At 38.8% G+C, this 23,314-nt stretch overlaps 2 protein-coding genes across 2 annotated transcripts; both read right to left on the bottom strand.

Annotated features, from left to right (window-relative positions):
* Positions 1–271: 271 nt before the first annotated feature.
* Positions 272–17,084, bottom strand: nectin4a (nectin cell adhesion molecule 4a). Its single transcript, XM_085451704.1, has 11 exons — positions 16,620–17,084; positions 11,799–11,996; positions 11,105–11,272; positions 9,446–9,724; positions 8,810–8,927; positions 4,978–5,132; positions 4,716–4,875; positions 4,283–4,358; positions 3,941–4,003; positions 2,207–2,395; positions 272–2,075 (listed from the first exon to the last, which is right to left on the bottom strand). The coding sequence occupies exons 1-11, from the start codon at positions 16,672–16,674 to the stop codon at positions 1,686–1,688; spliced, it is 1,851 nt and encodes a 616-aa protein (XP_085307830.1). The 5' UTR covers positions 16,675–17,084; the 3' UTR covers positions 272–1,685.
* A 338-nt stretch (positions 17,085–17,422) lies between these two features.
* Positions 17,423–23,129, bottom strand: fcer1g (Fc epsilon receptor IgFc epsilon receptor Ig). Its single transcript, XM_085451708.1, has 5 exons — positions 22,935–23,129; positions 19,915–20,006; positions 19,444–19,488; positions 18,620–18,643; positions 17,423–18,496 (listed from the first exon to the last, which is right to left on the bottom strand). Exons 1-5 carry the CDS (start codon positions 22,999–23,001, stop codon positions 18,443–18,445), a joined length of 282 nt encoding a protein of 93 aa, XP_085307834.1. The 5' UTR covers positions 23,002–23,129; the 3' UTR covers positions 17,423–18,442.
* Between the last annotated feature and the right edge of the window lie 185 nt (positions 23,130–23,314).

Below are 23,314 nucleotides of genomic sequence, written 5' to 3'. Positions count from 1 at the left end.
AAATAATTAGAAATCCAGGCAAATGTCCAAAAAGATCATCTGGATCACAATCTTTCATAGTTGGTTAGTTCTGCAGTTTGTTGCCTCAGTCAGGCCCCTGCACTTTCCAGCAGTATACACCAGGGGGCGCTGTCTGCAAATGCATTTGCTTTCAGACATTATGGCTTCTCATTTGTTAGGTGCTGCCAGATAATAGTCACACATCACTTTAAGTTTGCCACAAACTGTCCCAGCACACTTTTTACACAACTAAAACAACATCAGACAAGTGTCTCGGGAAAAAGTCGTATTTACAGCAGATAACATAACAAAAAGGAAACAATACAATTATACAATTGTACAATAAAATGTATGTAACGAACAATATAATACTTCATATTTGTCAGAATAGCAAACCTGTTTTTTTTTTCATGTTTTCCCTTTGGCACATTTTCCCCAATACTCATAACAGATATTTTTTTTAAAAATGTGTACACAGATAAACAATACATGTTTGGCTTTTATGCTGCAATCAAAGGCTGTAACATGTCCCTGTGAAACTCCTTTTGGAAAGACACGGTCCTCTTTTGGAGGAAATGTTCCAAACTGTACAGAAAGTCCATGTGTGGCAACCTTTTTTTCATTTCTATGATCTGCTTTGTGAGAATCCAGGAATACTTACAGACTCTGATCAATTCTAACTATGTTTTCCAAATATTTGGCAGCTTTTCCAGATTCCATTGACGTTGACATTCATACTGTGTGTGTAAACATCGACAGACTGAACATAAATGCACTCTAATGTATTAAGTGTGCATGCTTCGTATATGCTTTTTCATCTCTAATCTTATATATGTATACATCAGTATGTTTGCAGTACACATGTACTATGTGCATGTGAAAGAGGCCACTGAGGCAGAAGGATGCGTGACCTGGCAGATGGATGCAGCACATTTTATTTGTTGTTGTTACTATGCTGTGTCTTTGTTACTTCAGATTTAAGTATTACAGCTCCATTTCAAAGGCGTTTGTAGTTTTCTTTGTTTGGTTTTTTTGTTCTTTGTTTTTTTAAGAAAAGGGAGATCACTCGTGTATTTGTACAGATTTACAGATCACTACATGTAAGGGACATTAATCTTGTTTTGGTATTAAGGTTTCATCTGATTCAAACTGTCTCAGTGCCTACGGCGGCAGGACAGTAAGACAATATGAAGGTATGGAGGTTGCAGGTGTGGCCAGAGATGAACAAGCCAAAAAAATCTGGATCAGGTCCCAACCAATGTTGTGTAAGAGAATGTAACACAGGCAGTTACTCTTACACTCACCACAATCTCTTGCAATCTCCTTTTTAGATTTACCGACTTTCCCACAGCCTTGTTTACTCCTCCTGTATTTCCTGTTTTTTCCACAACAAGTGCTTTCGATATCCCCTCATAAGCTCGGGCAGCTGCATTCACCTGCAGCTGGTTAGAGCAACAGCTGTGTTGTGAAAGCTCAGAAAGGAATATCATCGGTGATGATGCTGAATTTGCTGCACTGGAAAATGTGTGATATTGTCTTTGGTTTCCAGTAGCTCTGCAAACATTTGGGGAATACACCCAAACAGCAGGCAGCAATAAGAAATGCCCTAAAGATGCTTTGGAGTCAACCGCATCCACAAAAGCGGTGCAGTTCTGTAGTTTCACGTATTATTTTCTCACCAGCTGTTAAACTATTTGAGCCTTGTGGATTATAGAGGCGTGGGGATTGACCGGATGGGGGCTTGGGATCCTTTTGTATTTTAACAGGCCATTACTGGGGTGGCAGGGCACGCTGTGACCCTCAGACACCTGAGAGCTGTTCGTCTCGCTGTCTTGATCAAAAGGTTGCTCTTGACTGGCAGGACCGCCCAGCCCTTCGTCCACTTCATCATCGTCGTCCCTTATGGGTGGGCAGGTGCTGCTCACGGGAGGGTGTTGGTGATTTCTGGTGATGCTTCCCAGTCGCAAACCCACATCCAGTGGGACAATGGGGCTGCCGTTCATCGACCTCAGAAAGTCGGGCGTTTGCATTCTCTGAGGCATTTGCGTGAGAGGAGCGTGGTAGTGAGTTTCCGGCTACAAAGACACAGAACAGATTTTGATTGCATCATCATCAGGTTAACTATGCAGTGGTTAGTAATATGGAGCCGAGGCATTCCACAGTTTGGCGAACTCAAGCCTTGACACGCACACTAAGACACACTTACCAAAGATAAAGAGCTGTTTTTCACATATCTCTCCACTCTGAGACGGCTTTCCTCGTCTCTGTCCAGAGGCCTTTCTCTCCCCCTCCGGGAGTTGTTGTATATGGCTGGTCTGCCCAGAGAGTCATACGCAATTCCTCCTCCCCGACTGCCTGAGATAGTAGATCGGCTGTCACGGCAGTGAGGCTGCTCCTGTTTATGGCATGGAAACAAAACACTAGTAACTATTATTCGACACACTGATTAGGTGCATAGATTGTAGCAATTCTATGCTCAAAACAACAGAATTGCTACAAACATTCTCCCCAAATTCACATAAAAAACACATTTTTTAAAGAATCCCTGATTATAGTTAGATCATTTACTTACATGTATATTAAAAAAAAAGTGGTTTTAAAACAATAGCTTAGCATTAACTGGGGAAATGTGCTGTCTTGCTGACAGATGAAAAAATTGGTATTACTGTGTAATATCCCTTTAACCATTATAAAGCTAAACCTGGAAGTCTTCAATAAAGTCTTCCAAAAAGGAGTTGACATAATATTGATGCCAATAGTTTGATGTTAAATAAATAAATAAAAAAATGGCATAATTAGTTATGTTAAAAATAATTAAAAATAATAATAATAATAATAAAATACATTCAGTTTTAATGGAAAATAGTCTGTTATTTATTTGCATTAAATTAGTCACCGTTTCCAAGAAATTCGGAGGACAGTATTGGATAATATATAAGGATAATATATATAAAAAAAGGATAATATATTAGATATAAGGGATTTAATTTTAGGCCCCAAACTTCACTCCAGGTCCTGATTGAATCAGGCCTGACATACAATTAGGCAATGAAAGCTTTAAAAAGTAGCTTTTTGGGCCTAAACGTTGGGCTGTAAAAGACAAAAAAATGGGAATAGCCACATACAAAATGTTACTTTTCTTTTCTCAGTAAGCTGCATTTGATGACACTACAGATGAAATTAAATGGGTTTTCTGTTGTTTTGGGAAATATGCTACAGCGTATTCTTCCTGAAACATAAAAGCCTGCCACTCCCATGTCTTCATGCTAATTACAGGAGCTACAACCAGCAGTAATTTAGCTCAGGAAACAGAGCACTATTAAACCAGTCTGATCTCACTAAAATGTGAAAGGTAACTACTGACTCTTAACACCACATTACATAGTGACATATGTCTGAGCTAAACATTGTCATTTTAACTCTCTTTAAAAGAATCAGCCACTATTTTTGCTCTTCTGATAAAGTTGTAAAGGCCAAATCATGGACTTATTATCAGCCTAGAAAACCAACTAAGCATCAAATAAAAATGAGCATGAGGACAAGAAGTATAAACACGTGAACCCAAACTTCTTCTCCCCTCAATTTTGTTTGCTTTATACCTTATCTAAAGGAGGAAATTCATCTGTCCACAGTAACAAAGTTTCTAACCTCCCAATTGCACCACGCTACATTATACTTCACCAATTAGAGCTGCTGGCTTGCAGTTGTAGTTGGTTGTAGTTTAAAACAGCCTAATGTCTGGCCTAATTCTCAGCATGAACTTTAGGGCCCATTGAGAGGAACAGAGATGTTAAAAGAGAAAGAGAAAAAGAGCTGTGATGCACTACATGCAGATTCGAAATGTTGAAAGTCAGAACTTAGCCATCTGGCATCTGGCTAGTAAAGCCTCAGTCCCGGGCCCTGGCCCTGCATGCAGATTTATATAGATACGTAGACTGACCCCAAGGGAAGACAGGCTGTTCCTCAGTGTTCCCTCCACCCTCAGAGGGATGTTTTCCTCTGTCTGCAATCAAAAGAAACACAACAAAATTCTAAATCGTGAAAAAATCTGTGCATTCAAACCTTACCATACTATGCTTTGATTACTTTAAAACTGATGGTATTATTGATAGAAGATATGAATATTTATCTGTTGCGACTAACAGATGCCGGTGGTTATATTGAAGTATTTGGAGTTAGTCAGAGTGAAATCTGAACGTTGAAAACAGGTTTGTGTGATACAAGTGGTCCACTGATTTGGATCAGTGCTGAGCAGTGTGAGAGAATAATCATGCAAACGTACCGTTCTCCTGGTGTCTGTACTCGTGGAGTTCATTCTCCTGATAGAGGCTTGTCTTGTGAGAGTGTGTATTTCCTCCCTGTGAGAAAAAAAAAGAGAGAAAAATTAATTTGTAAATGGCACTGAGGCTTATAATGCCACGTGTGTTATTCTCTGGCAGCTCAAGTTATGCTAAAGCTTCATTTTTGAAATTTAGATTTCATGCATATTTGTGCCTGCTGTTAATTTACAAGTCCCCCACACAGAGTCATTTAGCCTGTGCATTTTACACTTTATGCTCCTCTAATTTTACACGCTCCGCTGTTGTATCTGTCAGCTGGAATATTCTTAATAGCTGTGATTTGCCCCATTTTTATATATATTCTTCTCAGCCTGCGGATATTATTAATTCATCTCATCTTTTCGCATCTTAATTAAACATCATATTATCTCATACTTTTTCTCAGTCAGCTGTCTCTTTAGCTTCTTGTTCTTGCGCTTGTGGTAACATGTGACAGCAATGATGATGGTGAGCAACAAGACCAGGAGCCCAATGGCCACGCCCCCCACAATGAACATCAGCTCCTTTTCAACACCTCTCGGCTTCGGGGCAATTTCTGTGAAGGTAGAGTTAGAAAGATTAGAATTAAACGGATATGCACTTCTATACACATAGTTTATATTACTTTGAGAAGTATGTTGATACTGCTGCCATCTACCTTCCACATTAATCTCCACCTCTGTCTTTCCAACTCCCACTTTATTCGTTGCCACACACTGATAAGTGCCCGCATCTGAAAGGTTAAGGGGTCGCCCAAAAGCTAGCGTTCCATTCGGGTGTTCGATGACGCCTTTCGGCAATTTTCCATCCTTCCTGTAGAGAGAACGTACACAGACAATACTACATCACAGTCAATCCACACCAATTAATGTCACCTTCAATCTTGAACTCTCTGGACAGGTTGTCAGTCTGTTTGAAGGCTAACAGATAAGAACCCAGAGAGAGCCCATACAAACATGTTTACCCTATTAGGCTCAAGTGTCCTAAAAAAATTGCAGTTTCGCTCCAATAAATGAGATAAATTAGAGCTTATTTGCTTAGTGTCCGAGTTGCTAACAATGTTAGATCCACTTCAAAGAAAGTTCAGTGACACCGGCTTATAGCAAGAGCAAAAACAGAAGTGCTTATCACTGTCATCATGCAGAAGTGAGTTTCGCTGACTAATCGACCTGTATCAGACTCCTCTCACAAAGATTTATAACCTCCTGCAAAGTGGATGCTCCACCCCCAGCATTATAAGTTAAGCAGTGATCCGACAGCCTAGACTCACTAGATAAAAGCCAGCTGGAGTGTTTGAGGTAACTCGGGGACAAAAAGCGAAAATATCACAAAGTATTTGTCAAATATTTGTTTTTCTTATTACTGATTTACTTCCATATTAATCTTCGTTAATATAGTGTGTACATACAAAAACAGTAGTAGAAACACGCTAGCTAGCCACAACAGCTATGGGATATAAATGGTTAACAAGCTTGCTAGCATTAGCTGATAACTGTCACTCCACCCTCCGGTCCTAAGATGCTGAATAATGGCTGTAAACAAATGATAGCAATAAATAAATAAATAAATAAATAATGCCAAGGCTTCAACGAACAGCCACCTGAAAGCAATGGGTGACTTTGGTGTACCTTATACCATCTTTTATAGTAAAGACTCTTTCATAGCTTGCAGCCTCGTATTATTTAGATAATAATTCAGTGGGACATGGCATGCTCGCATAATGATAACAATCAATTCCACAAGATCTTAAAGAAAATTGAACACCCCATCCACCAGCAACACTAATTATACTTCTGTACCTTCTAGAAGAGAACTTAATGATATAGTAGCTGAACACATTGTTTATCTACTGTATCATGTCAAAAATCAAACAGCTACCTGTGGGGCTGAGAAATGCAGCCACAGAGAGAACTTATTCCCCACAGACAACCATGTTAAAATACCCAAATTAGTTAGCAGGGATCTGTCTGTACATTGTACCGGAACAGTTTATGAATGCAGCTTGCTAGCCAAGCGTCCTAGTATGAAATAATAATTTATCTCGCAAAAATGGTTACTTCTAGATCCAATAAAGTAGCGCGATAGAGACCAAAAGACAAACAACGAGGCTTCAAAGTGCAAAGCCCCGAAACTACTGGGTGACGTGGTTGCATCTTTTACATACAGTTAAAAAAGGACACAACTTGAACATTCTCAGAAATACATCTTCTTTTGTATAGAGGCCACTCTATAATGTAATCTATATTAGAGATGTCATAAGTGTGTTGCATAGAACTCTTGTTTCACAGAGTCGTTTCTTTTAAGCAGAAAGGAGGAACCATATACTTGTACTACATATGCAACACATTTTCATGATAACATCTCACACAGATCTCACGCTGCTTCCTTTTCCTCCACCCTCCACCCCTGCCTACCTGCTCCTACTAGTTAACTTCTGATTATTGCTCATCCCTTTCCCTTTTACTTCTCATCCCCCTCCTGCTCCCTCCTTCGTGTGAAACTGTCTCATCTGTCTCGGCACAAGCCGGAACATGACACTGTGACAGCAGCTATTACTTCACCTGCCGCCATTTACTAACAGGTTTTCCCAGTGTGTGCGTGTGTGTGTGTGTGTGTGTGTGTGTGTGTGTGTGTGTGTGTGTGTGTGTGTGTGTGTGTGTGTGTGTGTGTGTGCGTGCACGTGCATACACAGTCATTCATAAGTCTGTAAGCGTGTATACACGGTGTGTGCCTCTTAATCTTTACTCACAAAACCTCCTTTCATAAGGTATGTTCCTGTTTTGATAACTATTAAAAAAGAAGTATTAGATGCTTTACTTTCTGTCAAAACAGCGAAGACATAACCAAACATTTGCTCTTTTTCTTGTTGTTTCTTTCAAAAACTTCAGATAGATAAACATATTTTCTGCGTGTTTTTCCCCCGTGAAAGCCTAACTGTCACATGCCTAGATTTAATCGGTGCCATTCCTCTTCCAGCTTTTCAAGGCCTGCATTTTTTCTAGCTACACCACACCCTGAGAATATATTAATGCATTGAAACAAACAGCTTAAAATGACAGCTGGTGACTCAAGCAGAAGAACTGAAACACCTGAGTCAAACCCTCAGCTGGCTGAAAGCAGGGCTTCTCCTGAATGAGCTGCCTTCCAGCCTTCCATTGAGGCCGCAGAAGCAGGAAGTGACAGTGAAATGAGGTTGTTTGGTTAAGACTACGTCCACACTAATGCGTTTTTGTTTGAAAACGCATCATTTTCTCTCCGTTTTGGCCTCCCGTCCACACTGAGACAGCGTTTTTGCTGATGGAAAACACAGCATTTTGAAAACGCTCTCGAAAACGCATACATTTGGAAACGGTGCTATTGCGTCGCAGTGTGGACACTCAAAAACGCAGACTTTCTAAAACAATGACGCATGTTAGTCATATGATGCAGTCATGTAACCAATTAAACTAAGATAGCGGAGGGCATTATACAGCAGTTCTTTTGTTTGCTCTGAATTTTGACAGCCCTATTAAAGATTAATATCAGTCTGCACATGCTCCAGATAGCTTTTCTTCAAATTCTTTAACTTGCTCACTTGCTTTTGCAACTTTGTGCTTTTGTGTTACTCGCAAAAAAAAAATCACTTCACACAGCTAAAATCTGTTAGCTGTGTGAAGTGCTGGAATAAATTTGACAGATGTATGATGGCAAAAGCACACTATGAGGATTTCATGTAAGGCCTTCACAATTATCAATGCAAAAACACTGATGCTAATGATATCACCACAATATTTAAATATAATTCAAATGTAAGTGCATGAACTGTATATTTTAGATATGTAAAATATACAATATTTAAGTTGATTTTAGTCCATTTAACTGGAAATTCAGGGTTAGTTTCCATAAATTCATAAATTAGACACAGACATTAGATTTAATAACATAAGTACGCAGGAATTATTGGGGAGGAAGCACTAGCTACACATTTCCATGAAAAGAATGTCAAAAGACAAGAAACTACCGTGATGTGTAGTCTACTGCCGGCATTGTGTAACTCCAGTTCACAGTTTCACCTATTCACAGTGGTGTCACCATTCCTCTTTCATTTTGCCATGTATGCACTTGTGCACATGCAGTGCAGTGTGTACCCAGCATAAGAGTATTACAGTAGTAATTAAAAGTTTTGTAAGTTTAATCATATTGTCTGGTGTCTTTCTGTGTGTTTAAGTAAACTCCTAATGTGTAAACAACAGTGACTGTTGCTTCTACTAAGCATTTTCCAACAAGACTTGCTGTATGTAATAGTAACTAATACATAATTAATAAGTAATAAAGTAACTGTAAGTTGGTGATGACCTGAATTTGCTTTCACCAAACGTTAAATTAAAGTGGTGAAATCATGGGACACAAAACTGGCATCACAACTGGCACTTCTGATTAAAGTAACCATGACCAGACAGTTAGTCATACAAACAGCAGACACCCGGAGAGATAGGTGGATCCTACCATACCTGATCCAGGTGAAGACGTGTGGTTTGGGGTTTCCTCCACTCACGCAACTCAGGGCAGCATTCTCCAGACCCACATACCAGTTTCCATTGTAGCCAGATACCTCTGCGTGCGGCGGATCTGAGAGAAAGGATAATAATTTACCAACTTTAACGCTTTGAGATGGAATAATCAGACTTACAGCTGATGCGAATATGAATGCAACATTTTACAAATAGTTAAAATCACTGCCACGGCTTAACGTCAGTGTAAGGTATTGTGAATGATAATGCATTAAAAATTAAGGAGGGGAAGTACTACTATTTTTTATGTATATTTAACACACTCTTCATCTTGAAAATGAAAGGTGAAGAGAGTTTTATAGATATAAAATGTAGGTAGTGTGAGCTAGACTTGCTAATATGGAGAGAAACGTGTGTAGCAACACAGTGTTCAGAAAGTCTCTGGTGACTCTGAAGGGATCACAACAGTGATAAAAACAGGAAGTGAGAACATCGGTCCTATTACTGCTTTAACTCTACGTATGCTTGTGTTTTTCATGATTTAAATGTGTCTCATTTCTGCACTACTGGATCATCTCAACTCTTTTGATTTTTAAAACATAGTCCAGTTTGGGTGTAATGTGGAGGGAAACTCACAGTGCACTACCAGCTGGTTTTTTAACCTGCGGGGTTCCGAGTAAGTCGGATGCCAAACCAGGCAGTCCAACTTCTTTCCATTCATGCCTCTCAGGGGATACAGGGAGAAGTGAGAGGAGACTGCCCCGGTGTCTGAGGTGCGATTGATCGACTTCCCGTTCAGTTCGGTGTCCCAGGAGAGCTGCGGCAGGGGTCGGGCTACGGAGCGGCAGGTAGCAACCTGGCTGAATTCCTGTCCCTCCACCACAGTCACAGAGTCCACTGTGGAAATGGGATGAGCTGGAAGAGGGATGGTTACAGTGTTTGATCAGGGAGGAGATAATGATGGTTAGATCAACACACTCAGCAGCCAGTGTTGAAGGCAGCTGTACACTTAAACAGATATTTAAAGGTCTTTCTAAGTAAGCGTGTCTGGTCTTATGCAACATGCGGGTCGCAGCAAAAGTTTGCTCACTAATTAGAAGAGCGTGTGGCTACGTTTTTAGAGAAGAAATAAGATACATAGTTTCTTTCTTTCCTCGCTTATCAGTATTAAACAACTTTATGGTAACAACAGCAATAACTGCTTATGCTTAAATATTTAAAGCTCAAATAAGATTTGAATGCTTTCAGGGTAATAAAATTAAGTGAGCATAGTTTTTTTTTCAGGCAGTCAGAGTTCATTTAAGTCTGCAGTCTTGTTAGATCAGCTGATAACAGCTGATCTCAGTGTTGACATCTCAGCTGATTTATTACTGAGCAAATCTCATGTAAAGCCATTTATTTAAAGTGCTTTAACCTGCCTACAGTTTCTTAAAGCTTATGCAAGCAACCTTCCTCCACCCCACATCCTCTTGATACTGTATCTATTTTAATCAGCGCCATATCTGTTCAGTACTGTGGGATCTTGCTGCTGCTGTCACGGTCAGACTTTCCATGTGTGGTAAAGTAAAGAGGGACAAAAATGAAGCTATATCACCAAATATCAATTATTGTAGGCAGTAAAAACAATTTTCTTCAGAGTTAAGTAGAGCTGATGATGACTGATTTTGCTGTCGAATAATGCAGTTAACACTAATGATACCATTATAATAATAACGTTATTAGTGTTGATTTGCCTCCTAATGAGTTATAAGCAAATAATCAAGAGGTAGATTCTGGTCTGAATTCAAACCAAAGCAGAAAATCTTCAGTGCAACCTGATCAAGGCTTCTTTTGCTACATACTAGAGGAAACGTGTTGTTAGAGGTTGAATCCTAGAAGCACTTGTAAATTCTATATACTGATTATTACTTGCACTTGATCAGTTTTATTAATTCAAAAGTGTAGAACCATATATCGACAGTAAGACGATAAGATAATGTGAACGTTGGAAACACGACAAAATATACTTCTGAACAATAAACTTCAATTACAACCTTAAATGTAAAAACCTGAAAATACGACCACTTGTAATGCCTTATTAGGTGCTACAAATGCTTAATCGAGTGACAAATACAGTCATGAGTAAGTGTGTTATTCATATTTTGTCTGTGTTACTACATTATTAGTCATGTATTAGCTACGCCTTAATAAACTAACAACCTGGTGACAATATGAATTAGTTTCCATCCTTGAGAAGACAACATATTGTCTCTTCTGTTGTGTATTGTATGCCAGAGTCATGATGGAAGGACTCACTATGCACAAGGAGTGACAACTCTGTCTCAAAGTTTCCAAAGGGGAAAGTGCTGACATGGCAGGTGTACTTCCCCTCATCAGAGATCTTTGTGATCTTGATGACCAGAGACGAGTCCTTGGTGGGTTGGTTGCTGTTAAACTCCACGCGATCGGCCCACGGTCCGAACGCTAAGGACAGACAGAGACAAAAAGAGAAAGACAGTTTAGGGAACCCAAGAGGAAGGATGTCACACAGAAAGTTAAATCCAGCAAGTTCAAACAAACCTCAGGCTTTCTTTTTAGCATTTTCAGTTCCGTACACATGTCTGAATCCCTCTCTTATAACTGAAATTACGTTACGGCGTGGGCACTAATGCCTTCTGTGAGCAAAGACTCCAATATCACCTAAAATTACACCAAACTATAAAAATCTCTGGCAAACTGCTTTTAGACATTTATGAGCTCAAGCCTTGGTGCATGATATGTTTACTGGGAGGAGAAACAAAGCCACTAAATAACTCTTGTCAGCTAAAACAGACGCATTAACTTGCAATACAAGGAAACTTTGTGAGGGATTGATAAAGAAAACATTTCCCACTGTGAGGAAAAGGGAAGTAACTCAATGTGACAATTTAGTTTTTAGCACTTGGCAGAGGACGTAAAGACAAGGTCGAGGGCAGAAAGAGAACTGGAGCTCAGACACAGTGCCAGTTACCTGTTTTTCCATTTACATGATGTGCGGTGATGATCTGCTCCTTGGTACCATCAGGTTTGTCCTGAAACCAGGTGACCTGCACCACTGTACTCTCGGCATCTGGCTCGTAGCGACAGGGTAGGATGGTCTTTTCCTCCGCCAGGGAAGTTAAGGAATAGTTTGGAGGAGGTGCCACAAAGTCTCCTTTTATCACTGTCACTGGAAGAGAAAGATAGGACCATAAATTCATCTGATATAAGAATCAAGTACTTGCAGCTAATTGACGGCACGGTGGCTTGTTCATCTCTAACACAGTGACACTGAGCTTGGCACGCTGGTCGTAAATACTAGAATCCCATTACAAGTGCCACATTTTTAAAAGTTTTAACCAGAAAGTGGAACTCCTGAGACTCAGAAAACACAAGCAAACTCTTCACAGAAGGACTCTGCCTGGGCTCAAACCCCAGACTGTTTTGAAGTGATCTACAGGCTTTCTGAAGCTCTTTTTTCTTTGCACATTGACTGTCTTTTCAATCATTTTCAGTTGACTCCTTATTAATAACAATTTTAAAGGAATGCTTGTTTCTTTGTTTCTTCATTAAGACAACTAACAGCAATTTATTAATCACTGAAGCCACCTAACTTAATAGAAGAACCAGGGTTGTCTCTACAAATAACACACAACATAACAAAGAAAAACAATTTTAAACAGTGTCTTTAGCAACTTGTTAATCCCAGCCTGTGGCAAAAGCAAAGAATTTTTTTCCAATGTCTTTAATTGAATCTACAGAAAATGCAAATGAAAACACAGCTTCATTGCAATTCTGCACCAACAGGCTGATTCCAGAAGAGCTAGAAGCCGAAATCTTGGCCTATCTCAGAATGGTGAACTGAACAAGTGGCAGGCGTTTAAAAAGACGTACAGCAGATGAACATGAAAATGAAAACCTTAACTGTTTGATTTTAATCTCAAAGTCACATCCATGAGAAACAGAAAAATGTCCAACAAAGAAGAGATAGGACCTGAGAGATGGATCAATATGTACAGAGGACATCAGGAGAGAGGTACAACATCTGTGCACCACTGCAGAGCCGCTGTCAAGGTTTGGGGCTGCATTTCAGCCACTGATGTAGGAGATCGGGAATACTGATGGAATTATGAATACAGAAATGTACCATCTGGAAAGTGTCTGATTGGCATTGCTTCATTTTTCAGCATGATCCCAAACACACTGAGAGTGCAGCAAAAGCATTTCTGGATAGAGAAACACACAATGGAGAACTATCATCTCAACAGAGGATGAAACAAAAGGCAGCAAAAAGGGTTTTGAATGTCCTTCAAGAAGCCTGGAAAACTATTCCTGAAAACAACATCAGAAAATTAGAAGAAAAGAAAGAGTTCAGGATGTGTTAAAAAAAATAATAAAGTGACCAAATAGTGACTTTAAAGCTTGTTAGAAACACACAATCTCAGTTTTTTCTTATTAAATCTATAAATACACTATATAAATAATTCCATCTATTTTAAATTTTCCTGGCAAAATATAAAGAAATCACACTTTTAAACAGTGTTGTATCTTTAAAAAGAGAAGTCTCAGTTATATGTGCCAGTAACTACTGTAACTTGTGTGCTGTAGTGGTGATAAGGCTTTTAACTTGTTTTCTGTTTTCAACTTGCTACCTAAAGAAAAGTAAAAGCATACAGTTTTACATTAATACGAAGTTGCATCAGTTCTACAGTAACTTTGCGAAGCTGCTTTATGCCGTGCGTCAAAAGTCCCAGTTCAATTAAAAGCATAATAGTGTGGAAAATGGTGGCCTGGCTGTGCCGGAGTTATATATTATTTGAGTAAGCAAGCTGTGGTTATGTGGGGTGGCTATTTTGTCCGAGCACAGGAAGCCAGAGCTGCTTCTCGTACTGTCACGCTTTTCTGTTAAGCTGAGCCAACAAGCTGCAGGGTTTAATGCAGCTCTGATAGTAGTTTTGTCTTTTTGCCGAACTGTCTGGAAGGACTAAGCAACATTTAAAATGATTTCATTAATATAGTGTTTCAGGAGCAGAGTTTCGGTAGAGACAGGTGTGCACTAGTCTGACTGGCAGCAACATAGTTTTAAAAAATGGCAGTGTTTAAAGGCAACGGATGAGGTTTGAAGGCACAGAGTTAGTACAGAAAACAAGCTGTATATCATAAGCATGAGTCAGTACAAGTGAAGATATGTCGTATAACTAGTTGTTCAAGATAAGCTTTCAAAGAAACTAAATGCTCAGTGTCTGCACACAAACAAAGGGACCCCAGAAAACATAAAGTTAACACAAAGTGCATCGTATCACATGTCTCATTGTCACAAAGCAGCATTATTTAGTGCAAACCACAAGTTTACATAAATATCTTGTTTTTTTTTTTACTTTTCTCCCCTTCCTCCTTTCAGTTTGCTAACCTGTTTGCTCTCAACAGACTACAATCCTTCACGTTACCTGCAATATGTGCAGCGCACTGTTACACGGTTTAAAACTGTATTTAATGCTTCTTTGCATTTGTGCATGTTCACCTTGGCACAATGCTAAAATAAAACTGAATTCAATTTTGTGGAAGTTTTGCCTATACGCACAATGCCTGCTGTCATATTGCTGCTCTTAGATCAAGCTGGAGTTGATTGATACTACGATGCCACCATTTCCGGTTGTCATCTAAAGGCTGAAAGCTAAAAACAGCTTGCTTGCCTAATAAGGTTACAAGGTGTAGTTTTGTTTTTAATACTCATATATATCTGGAAACAAGAACTGAAAACTCTGGTTGTTTCATTTAAACTTTTCAGCTGGTTTCTAGCAGCTAGAATAAGTCAGTTTATCCACATAAGTTAGTTTTCATTCGAGCTTTTAGTAATATTCATATTTTCATTCATGGCTTCGTTCGGACGTTGATTCAGTAGCTGATGTGGTAGAATCTGTTCAGATATGTCGGTGGGTACGATGTGAATCATGCATTTACCAGCAGACCTGATGACTCTTCTCATCAGACAGGTGTGTTTTTTTTTCCATGAATGTGTGTGTGTATGTGTCACCCTGATGTTTAAACCTACTTTGGAATCTGCCTGTGCTGCATTACTGGAATGATGCCCAGCCTACCCTGCTTTTATGGGATTGAAAGGTTTTCTTCAGTCTAGTGTAGCATTATCTGTTCATGTTAACTTTTTCCAAGTCATTTTTGTCCATGAATTACCTGCAAAGTTCTCATCTCATACAATATTAGGTTTTTTGTTTTTTAAGCATGCACCCCAAGTCTCACAAAAGATGTATAATAGCACCAATCTATAAACTTAAGGACTGATTCAGGCAAAATTACGATGTATTGTTTAAAAACAAAAATGTCCATGGCTGAAGCAAAGACAAAAAAGCCACATAAATTACACAAAAAACACACTAAAATGCAGTAGAAACTGGAAGGGTACTCAGAGTCATGACACAAAGCCCTGTGTCCACTGTTGTGATTTAAAGATAAGAAATCGGGATCAGGATCTCTTACCTTTAAATCACATACACATCTTACATCTCTACAATGGTGAGATATGTATGTAGGTAGATGAGGGCAGACTGCCAATAGTGAGATGGTGACAGACAATAGCACCCAGCAAAGAAAGCTTAGACAAAAATCAAGAGGAAGTGCAGCGTCCACAGAAAGACTGCGGACACTTTTTAAAGTGTCATTGAGTTTTATTGTTGAGAAAGATAAATATAAATGACTTATTTGATAATAAATCAATTTGATGTCCATCTCTCAAAGAGTTCCTCCCCTTTCTGATCGCTGCACAGCTTATGGGCTAATGTGCAGTTTTTACAGTGACAAACGGTATATAATATAAACCACAGCCATTCACACTTTGAGTAAACAGTGTTTGACAAACACTGTAAGAGTGAAGTAAGTAAGAACTAGCTTTCAGTAAGGTTTTCAAACATATGTGGCTAATGACCTTACCTTCTATCTCAGATCAGTCTGACTGATTCTGACTCACAGGCCTTATCCCCTTTGAGCTTTAAGCGAAAGTTTAAATCACTCAGACCTCTGGAGTACCCGTATAACATGTATTTTGTAAGTGCATCAGCAGCTTCTGACATGTTTTGCATACATTTGAGTAGTGATGTTTGTACATAGTATTTAAATATGAAATGAATAGTGGGCCCAGGATAGAGCCTTGCGGAACACCTGTAGACAACATGGGAGTATTTGCATTTCTAGGTAAATTTAGCAACATTATTTTATAACGTTGAGTGTTGTGTTTAAGTATATGTAGTAGAAAGTCTTATGAAGGCTGTGTGGATATTATTTATCATATCATCACATTTTTGAATGACATATTTATACTTAAGCAGCGCACACACATACACACTAGGAGGATCCACAGAGTTCATATGAATGCTGCAGAAAGAAGCGTATTGATCAACAGCAACCAGTTTTTCCAGAAATAGAAGCCAGGAGTGTTTCCTAACAGCCCTCCTCTATGTATTCTTGAGAAAACTGACTATGCCTTTAGAGGTTGCAAAACATAGCTCATGAATATGCTTCAGATACTGTATTAGGCCTTAATAGGGTACAGGAAAACCAAAGTGTGCATCATGATATTTTTAAAAAGCCTTTTTTAACTTCCGATGCGTTTGATGTGTGACACACAGCTGCTTTATCGCTGCGAATAGTGGAGTACAGCGGCGCATAGGCAACACATTAAACAATCACAGCACAATAAAGGGGTCAGTAAAGGCAGGGGATAAAGATATATAGTATTAAAAGAACACAAAACATGTTTAAATATCATTTTCATCAGACTTCATATGAGCGCTTATCTTACCAAAGACACGGAGGACAAAGAGGCACAGAGAGAGTCTGTTCAGCAGAGATGTCATTCTCTCTGGGAGTTGCTGTTAACTGTGCACAACTTTTGACAATTTCAGCAGTGGAAGAAAGCTCATAAGTCCAGGTAATATGATCCTAACTGACAGGCAGGCTCGAAGCATTGAGGCACGCTCATGGCTCGTACTGCCGGATCATCCTTGGAGATGTTTTTTCTTTGAGAACCAGGTCCCTTTGAGAAATGGAAAAACTGTGCGTAACCCCGTCCTTGTGAAAAAGTTAAATCCTTTGAGTTTAGAGTCCTGTATGGTTGTTAAGCCCACGCCATCATGTTTGCCCTTTAGAGGAAAATAAGGCGCAGCTTTACCTGTTTGGGATACACCTGTTTGAGCTACACCCCTCTCTCTCTCTCACTCTCTTGCTCTCGCTCTGACATACACACACACCTAACAACCTGACAAGCCACAAACACACACTCACACGCACACAGCTGCGGGGAAAAAAAGTCACCTTTCCGGTTTGGTTGAGGCAACATGACAGTTATTTTCTCGTCTTTACTTGCTCTGCTCAGAGGAGAGGCAGGGGAAAAGCAGGCACAAAGACGCTGTTTAAAAGAATGAATGTTTCGCTTTAATACTCACCCTGATACTAAACTAGTGCCTCCTCCCTCATAAAGAAAGCAAATTAATCCTTTAATTTAAAGGGATCGTCACAAACATCAGTACTATGCAAAAAATTCCTGTGAAGACTTCCTCAATTTAAAAAGAAAAACACACAAACACACACAATAAAACACCACCCTGCACATAATGGTATTTGTAATCTTGTTAATTTGCATACATGTAACTGGCATATTCACAGCTTGTTACAAAATAAATCTGAGCAGCTGTAACCAGCTAAACCAACAGGACGCCAGCAGTAAAACTACTGCCAGTTACTAATCATTATTAGTATAGTATAGTAATGTTTTGTTTTATTATTTTGGGGTTTTAAATCACAAGGTTGGAGGCTTCTTGGAGACACAACATTTAATGTAACATAAAACTTTTAATAGGTTTGGTGTGTATGTACATGTGACAGTTTTAAGGCAGAAGTTTACTTACAAAATAACATGCATGATTTTTTTTCGATAGCACACAGGTGAGGACCAAAGACAGCATCGCTGCCATCCTGTGGTGTACAGGAAACACTGCTCATTAAAGAGAAGCACGATTATGTTTTTCTGTACTCCTCAACAACAATTGAACATCTTAAACTGCAGCATTTTTTAAAACAGTCATGTCTTCTTCTGTTCTGTTTTCTTGTTGTTTTCTTGTTTTTTGAATAGCAGAACTTGGGAGGCTAAAACTAAAACACACAATTTCTCATGTTCACACAAACGGGCAGCAAAAAAAAGAAGAAAAGGAGGAAGTGAGATGGACAGTACAGCTTGTCTATATAAAAAAAAGAGTTTATATTTTTATATATAAAAATATCAAGCAAAAATCACTCTTTTTTCAGTTACTGGGTATAAAATATACTGGATATATACTGGATATAAAATATCTCTGATGCTTTACCGCTGTCAAACTGAGTTTGTGTTAATGTTAAATATACGAGCAATCAAAGTATGTCATGCAACAAGGAAAAAGCATTTCTCGCAATCTCCCCTTTCTGGCCTCAACTTCCCTGTTTGTGACTCCTTCCAAACTTCCTCTAGAATCTCTAAAAGCAAAAGGGAAATAACCCGTGATGTACAAAATCTCATACATTCTTGAAGACCTAAGCTGAGTATGATGTGCAACATTTAATTACAAAGAGAGAAAGAAGTCATTCGTCATATCACTTCTTCATGCCGATTGTTTCATATGTGTCCGTTGCATGAGGAGTGAGACCCTGAGGGGGAGGATGAGGAGAATTTCAGTCCATAATTCATTAAATATAATTATAATAATAATCCAGCATTCGACTATCTGCTGGTTTTCTTCTCTTTGACATGTTGATAGCACAACAACTCACCGTATATATGCCCTCTTCAACATTCTGACAAGGAAAGAGGAGAGAAAAATGTCAGATACAGTAGAAATTAAAGAAATCGGACATTGTAATGACGGGTTTTTTTGGTTCTTAGTAACTAGTTACAGATCTGAGAAAAAAAATAGAAGCCAGTAAGCAACACATGAGTGGCTTAGGCGGTGCAGAGTTTGTGGCTAGCAATAGGAAATTAATAGACTTAAAAAGGGGGTGAAGCAGCGCACCAGTTTTGCATGAGAAAAAGAACACTATCTATCTCTGTATCCTGTGCAAGTCAGATTTTTGACAGAAAGAAAAAAAAACTGTCACTGAAGCTGCTGCTTGTGGATTAAATTTAGAACTACGGATATTTATAAAACTGTCTTGGCTTCATGTAAATGTTAAATGTCCACATAGCTAAAACCAGATTCTTTGGCTCTAAGTGACACCCTGTTCATTTTCTAAACCTTCCCAGAGCGACAGATGTCTACACGAGCTCGAAAGTAAGCTGAGTAGTAAGTCCTTAATAGAGATTTGGATTAAATATGTCATGAACTAAGTAGACGTGGTTGTATGCGGCTATGGTGTGGCAGCTTCATCCTTCAGTTTCTGCTCCATTTTCAGACCTCAGGGTTTGTCCACTGAGGTTTGACCTGGCCAATGAGCTCATCTTTGTCTCTGGTGAAGTTCTGCCTTCTGGTTGTTTACCGAAACGCTACTTTTGTGCTGTGGTGTGTATGTGTCGCTGCTGTCTGCAGTTTAGACAGTGTGTTGCTTCTTTGTGCCTGTGTCAGTAAGGTATGCACTTGTGTGTCTGCATCCATTCTCACCCCCTTCGGCTTTCCTTTCCCAGCGGCCTCTTTAGCATTGGAGATCTGTAGAAGGCAAAGTTAGGGATCATTAAAGAAAAACTACAGTAACGTTTGAGTATAACCCTAAAGCTATGGTAAGCTATACGTGCATTTCCTGTTGTCACTTTAGAGTTAGCAACATTACACACGCTTTAGATATATCTTCTTTTGTTTGTCACAAATAAAGGAAGTGCAGTGCAGTAAGATAATGACCAAGTACTTGTGCTGCAAAAATAGTTTAAATCTAAAATCATCACTGTCAGCATGTAGAAGTACCACAGTCAAGAGAATATTTTTATAACCATCTTAAGAGTTTGTGTGCTTTACTTTGCTGATGATAGCCTACTGTAGATACATTTCAACTTTCTTGGATACAACCTTTATGAAAACCTTATATTAGTGTTGATGTAGGCTTCTGCAAAGACATATACATTTATATCATATGCAAACCTTGACTTTGCAGTAGAGAGCTGTCAGGATGATCCCGTACAGAAACAGGATGCCATCCAGGATATAACAGATCTGGGGCTCAGCAAGAGCCGCTGAGAAAACACAAGGGAATGTCGTTAGCAGATTAGATTAGATCATATATTCATTTAAAATGATTATATATCATTGATATATCACTTATATCAGCGATAACACGGTTTTGTTGGGTAATGGCGCTGCCACCACTTTAGACTGAGAAACAGCGATGGCAGCAAGTTCTGTGCAACTGCAGAACGCTGTCTGTCGGTCAGTCTGCAACATGTAACATGTTTAAATGTATCCATAAATACATTCAAATAGCATAAGATATGGGGTATGTTGCCTTTTTTTAATGCTGTGTCTTATCTGTGCTCTCAGTTGATCGACTACTGTGATTAACAAACAGAATGGGAGGAAAACTTCAAATATGCGCTACACAGTACTCAACAGATAGTTTTAACACTATAATCATTCAAAAACCTTTCATATTGCAAAAATTACAAGCAAACTGTCTACAAATAACTAGAAGGACTGGATCGTATCTTTCAATGACCAACATCTGTCTGACTGACTGTAGAAGATACAACAAAAATCCTTAATGCTGTTATCTGTGCTCTCAGTTGATCGTCTACTAAAAGAAGTGTGACTAACAAACAGCATGGGAGGAAAACTTCAAATATGTTCAGGCCTAAAGTTTAAAGTGAATAAGAACCTACGCTACAATATTCAACAGGCTCTTCTCGCTGCATGTTTACCACATAATGGAAGCACTGAACAGTACTCAACAGATAGTTTTAACTCTATGATCATATAAAAACCTCTTTTATCTTGCAGAAATTACAAGCAAAGTGTCGACAAACAAACAAAAGAACTGGGTCATGTTTTGACATCACAAACATCTGACTGACTATAGAAGATGCAACAAACGGCCTTAAAAAGCATTGATCTTACATTACAGTACTTTGAAGGTTGTGTGTAATTTCAATATTGCGCGATCATGTCATATTCAGTCATTTATAATCCATAAAAGTGTTGATAAATCTAAAACTGTTCTGGATATAAGAAATTCAAGAAACTGACCTTTTTTAAAATAAGTATTTTTTAGAATTATAAGTAATTATTGCCCAAATAATTCAGTTTTTGTACTAGTCTCTCTTTTTTTTTTTGACAGCTACTTTGTTTTTCAAGGAACTAAAACTTACGTGATTACAAAGATCCCGTGTAACTTTAGATTGGGTAGATGAAAAGAGAAGTTTTGTCTTATGACTCCAAAAACAGCTATTGGCCAGTCAAAGCACAGAGAGTTGGATTTCTTCAAATTTGCTAAATTCAGATGGAAAAGATGAGATCATAGGAAGAATTCATCAAAAAGTCTGAATGGTTTATAATTAACTTTTAATAATGGCTTTTCTTATTAAGGCTGAAAGTATACACTGAAAGTATATTATGGCCTTTAAAACTTTGATGTGTACACAGTTATTTGCAGTTGGATGAAAGGATGATGTCTTCATTGTGAATTTCCCCAGACAGCTAACGTCATTTTGGTCTGTTCCTTCCTTCACAATTTGTTTCGCTCTTCTCATAAATTCACTTCTCTAAAATCTCTGATCACATGACGGCTGTGCACACAGAGACTCGCTTCCAAACAGTGTGATGTAAAGTTGGACCGCCACTAAATTTCTGCCACACGTGTAACAGACATGCTTGCTCTCAGGTGTATCCATTACTTTTGCATGTGATCTTAAAATGTTGCGGTTTATCTTTACTTTTTCTTGGCATCTTTGGTTTTTCATAAGCAGTGTTGGGTTCTTAAGAAATGTAAGTCACCTGACAGCTATTGGTTTGATAGTGATGTAGTGACACTTTTTTCTTTCCTGACTTCTGGGGCATCAGCAGCGAGCACAGCAATTCAAAATAAAAAATAAAAATCACTGAGACCCTTTTACTTTTTTTCCTTTTGCATTAGAACTGCGGGGTACTCAGGAAACATGAAGAGATTTTTTTCTTTAAGAATTTTATACTAGTTGTAGACTAGCTGTAGGCCGCTCAGATGGAACCAGACATTTGCACCTTATTTAAGGTGCAAATGTCTCTTACACGGTTAATCTGTTCAGTTTTTTGAGACAAAAAAATGCAAACTGCAAATGTTTAGGGATAAAAGTACGAAACTGTTCCCTGCTACCTTCTCACTTATGTTCTTTAAATAAATAAAACATCTTTTTTCTTTAAAAAAAAAAAAATCATAATCCACATTTGCATAAAGACAAACATCGACATTTGACAACCATTAAAAAGTCAAAAAAAATATCCCAGAATGATCTCACAGCAACTTCACCAGACGCGTTTCCGTCTGCAAAATTAATGGCCGATTTAGGGGCCGACAACCTGTACGTGTTTCAGCTTAGCCTGTAAAAATGTGTTTATTTGATCCCATTAACTGTTGGTTGTATTTGATTAAAAACGGAACAACAGTGTGATTTTATTTTATCTTTTACTTAACAAAAAAAAAGAAGAAGATTTTTGCACATACACCGTCAGAGACAAGTTTCCCATATTTGGAGGGAGCTGAATTTGTTACATACGCAGAAGTGGCTGAACAAATGCAGAAGCTGCTACTGGCCATATAGACCAGCATCCACACCCCTTGCCACAAGCAACAAACTCAGCAGGGTCAGTTTCTCTTCTCACAGGAACTAAAATGTGGTAAATACATCTGCTGCCTACACTGAGCGGAATAAGGCCAAATGTCAGAAAACCTCAGTGTTCTCTAACTTTCGGTAAACAGGATAGTGTAGTTAAAGAAATGCTGTTTAATTGAACAGCAGTGTTGAATCTAGTCAACCACATAATGAAAACACATCATGTTCATCCTGATTAACTTTACACCTCCGTTCACCCAAAAACTGTTCATTTTTCTCGGAAACTGAAACCAAGCGCGAGATCTCTGGACATTAAATCTGGTGACATAAAAACAAAGCGTTCCAGTATTTGTGTCAACTCACCGGCTTTCCCAAAACACATCCACAGAGGAATGGCCACCAGCATTTGGTTCCTGCACCACCCAGCCATGATAACACAGGCTCGACACGGATAATCAGCTCCTTGAACAGCGAGCAAACACGACTGCTTGGTGCGTTTTTTTTTTTCCGCTAAAGACTTCGACTACTGCATACCCAGCTTTACAGCTCAGAGGGGAAGTTGTGGTCTGAGCTCTAAGTCCATTTGTCTCAGATCTCATCAGACCACTCCCCCTGTTAACACCAACCAAGAGGAAAGACTTCACTCAGGCGTCGGTGTCTGCTGTCATCTTTAATACTTTATTTGTTTTCAGGCGGCACAAGAGCGTGGAAAGAAAAAAAGAAAAAAAAAAAGAGGGTGTTTT

The sequence above is a fragment of the Copadichromis virginalis genome, linkage group LG3 (assembly GCF_057382275.1).
Source record: "Copadichromis virginalis isolate Kocher_CV1m ecotype Utaka linkage group LG3, C_Virginalis_male_GT1.1, whole genome shotgun sequence".
Classification (NCBI taxonomy): Eukaryota; Metazoa; Chordata; class Actinopteri; order Cichliformes; family Cichlidae; genus Copadichromis; species Copadichromis virginalis.
Note: the sequence above shows the minus strand (reverse complement) of the source record. Positions and strands in the feature narration are given on the sequence as shown.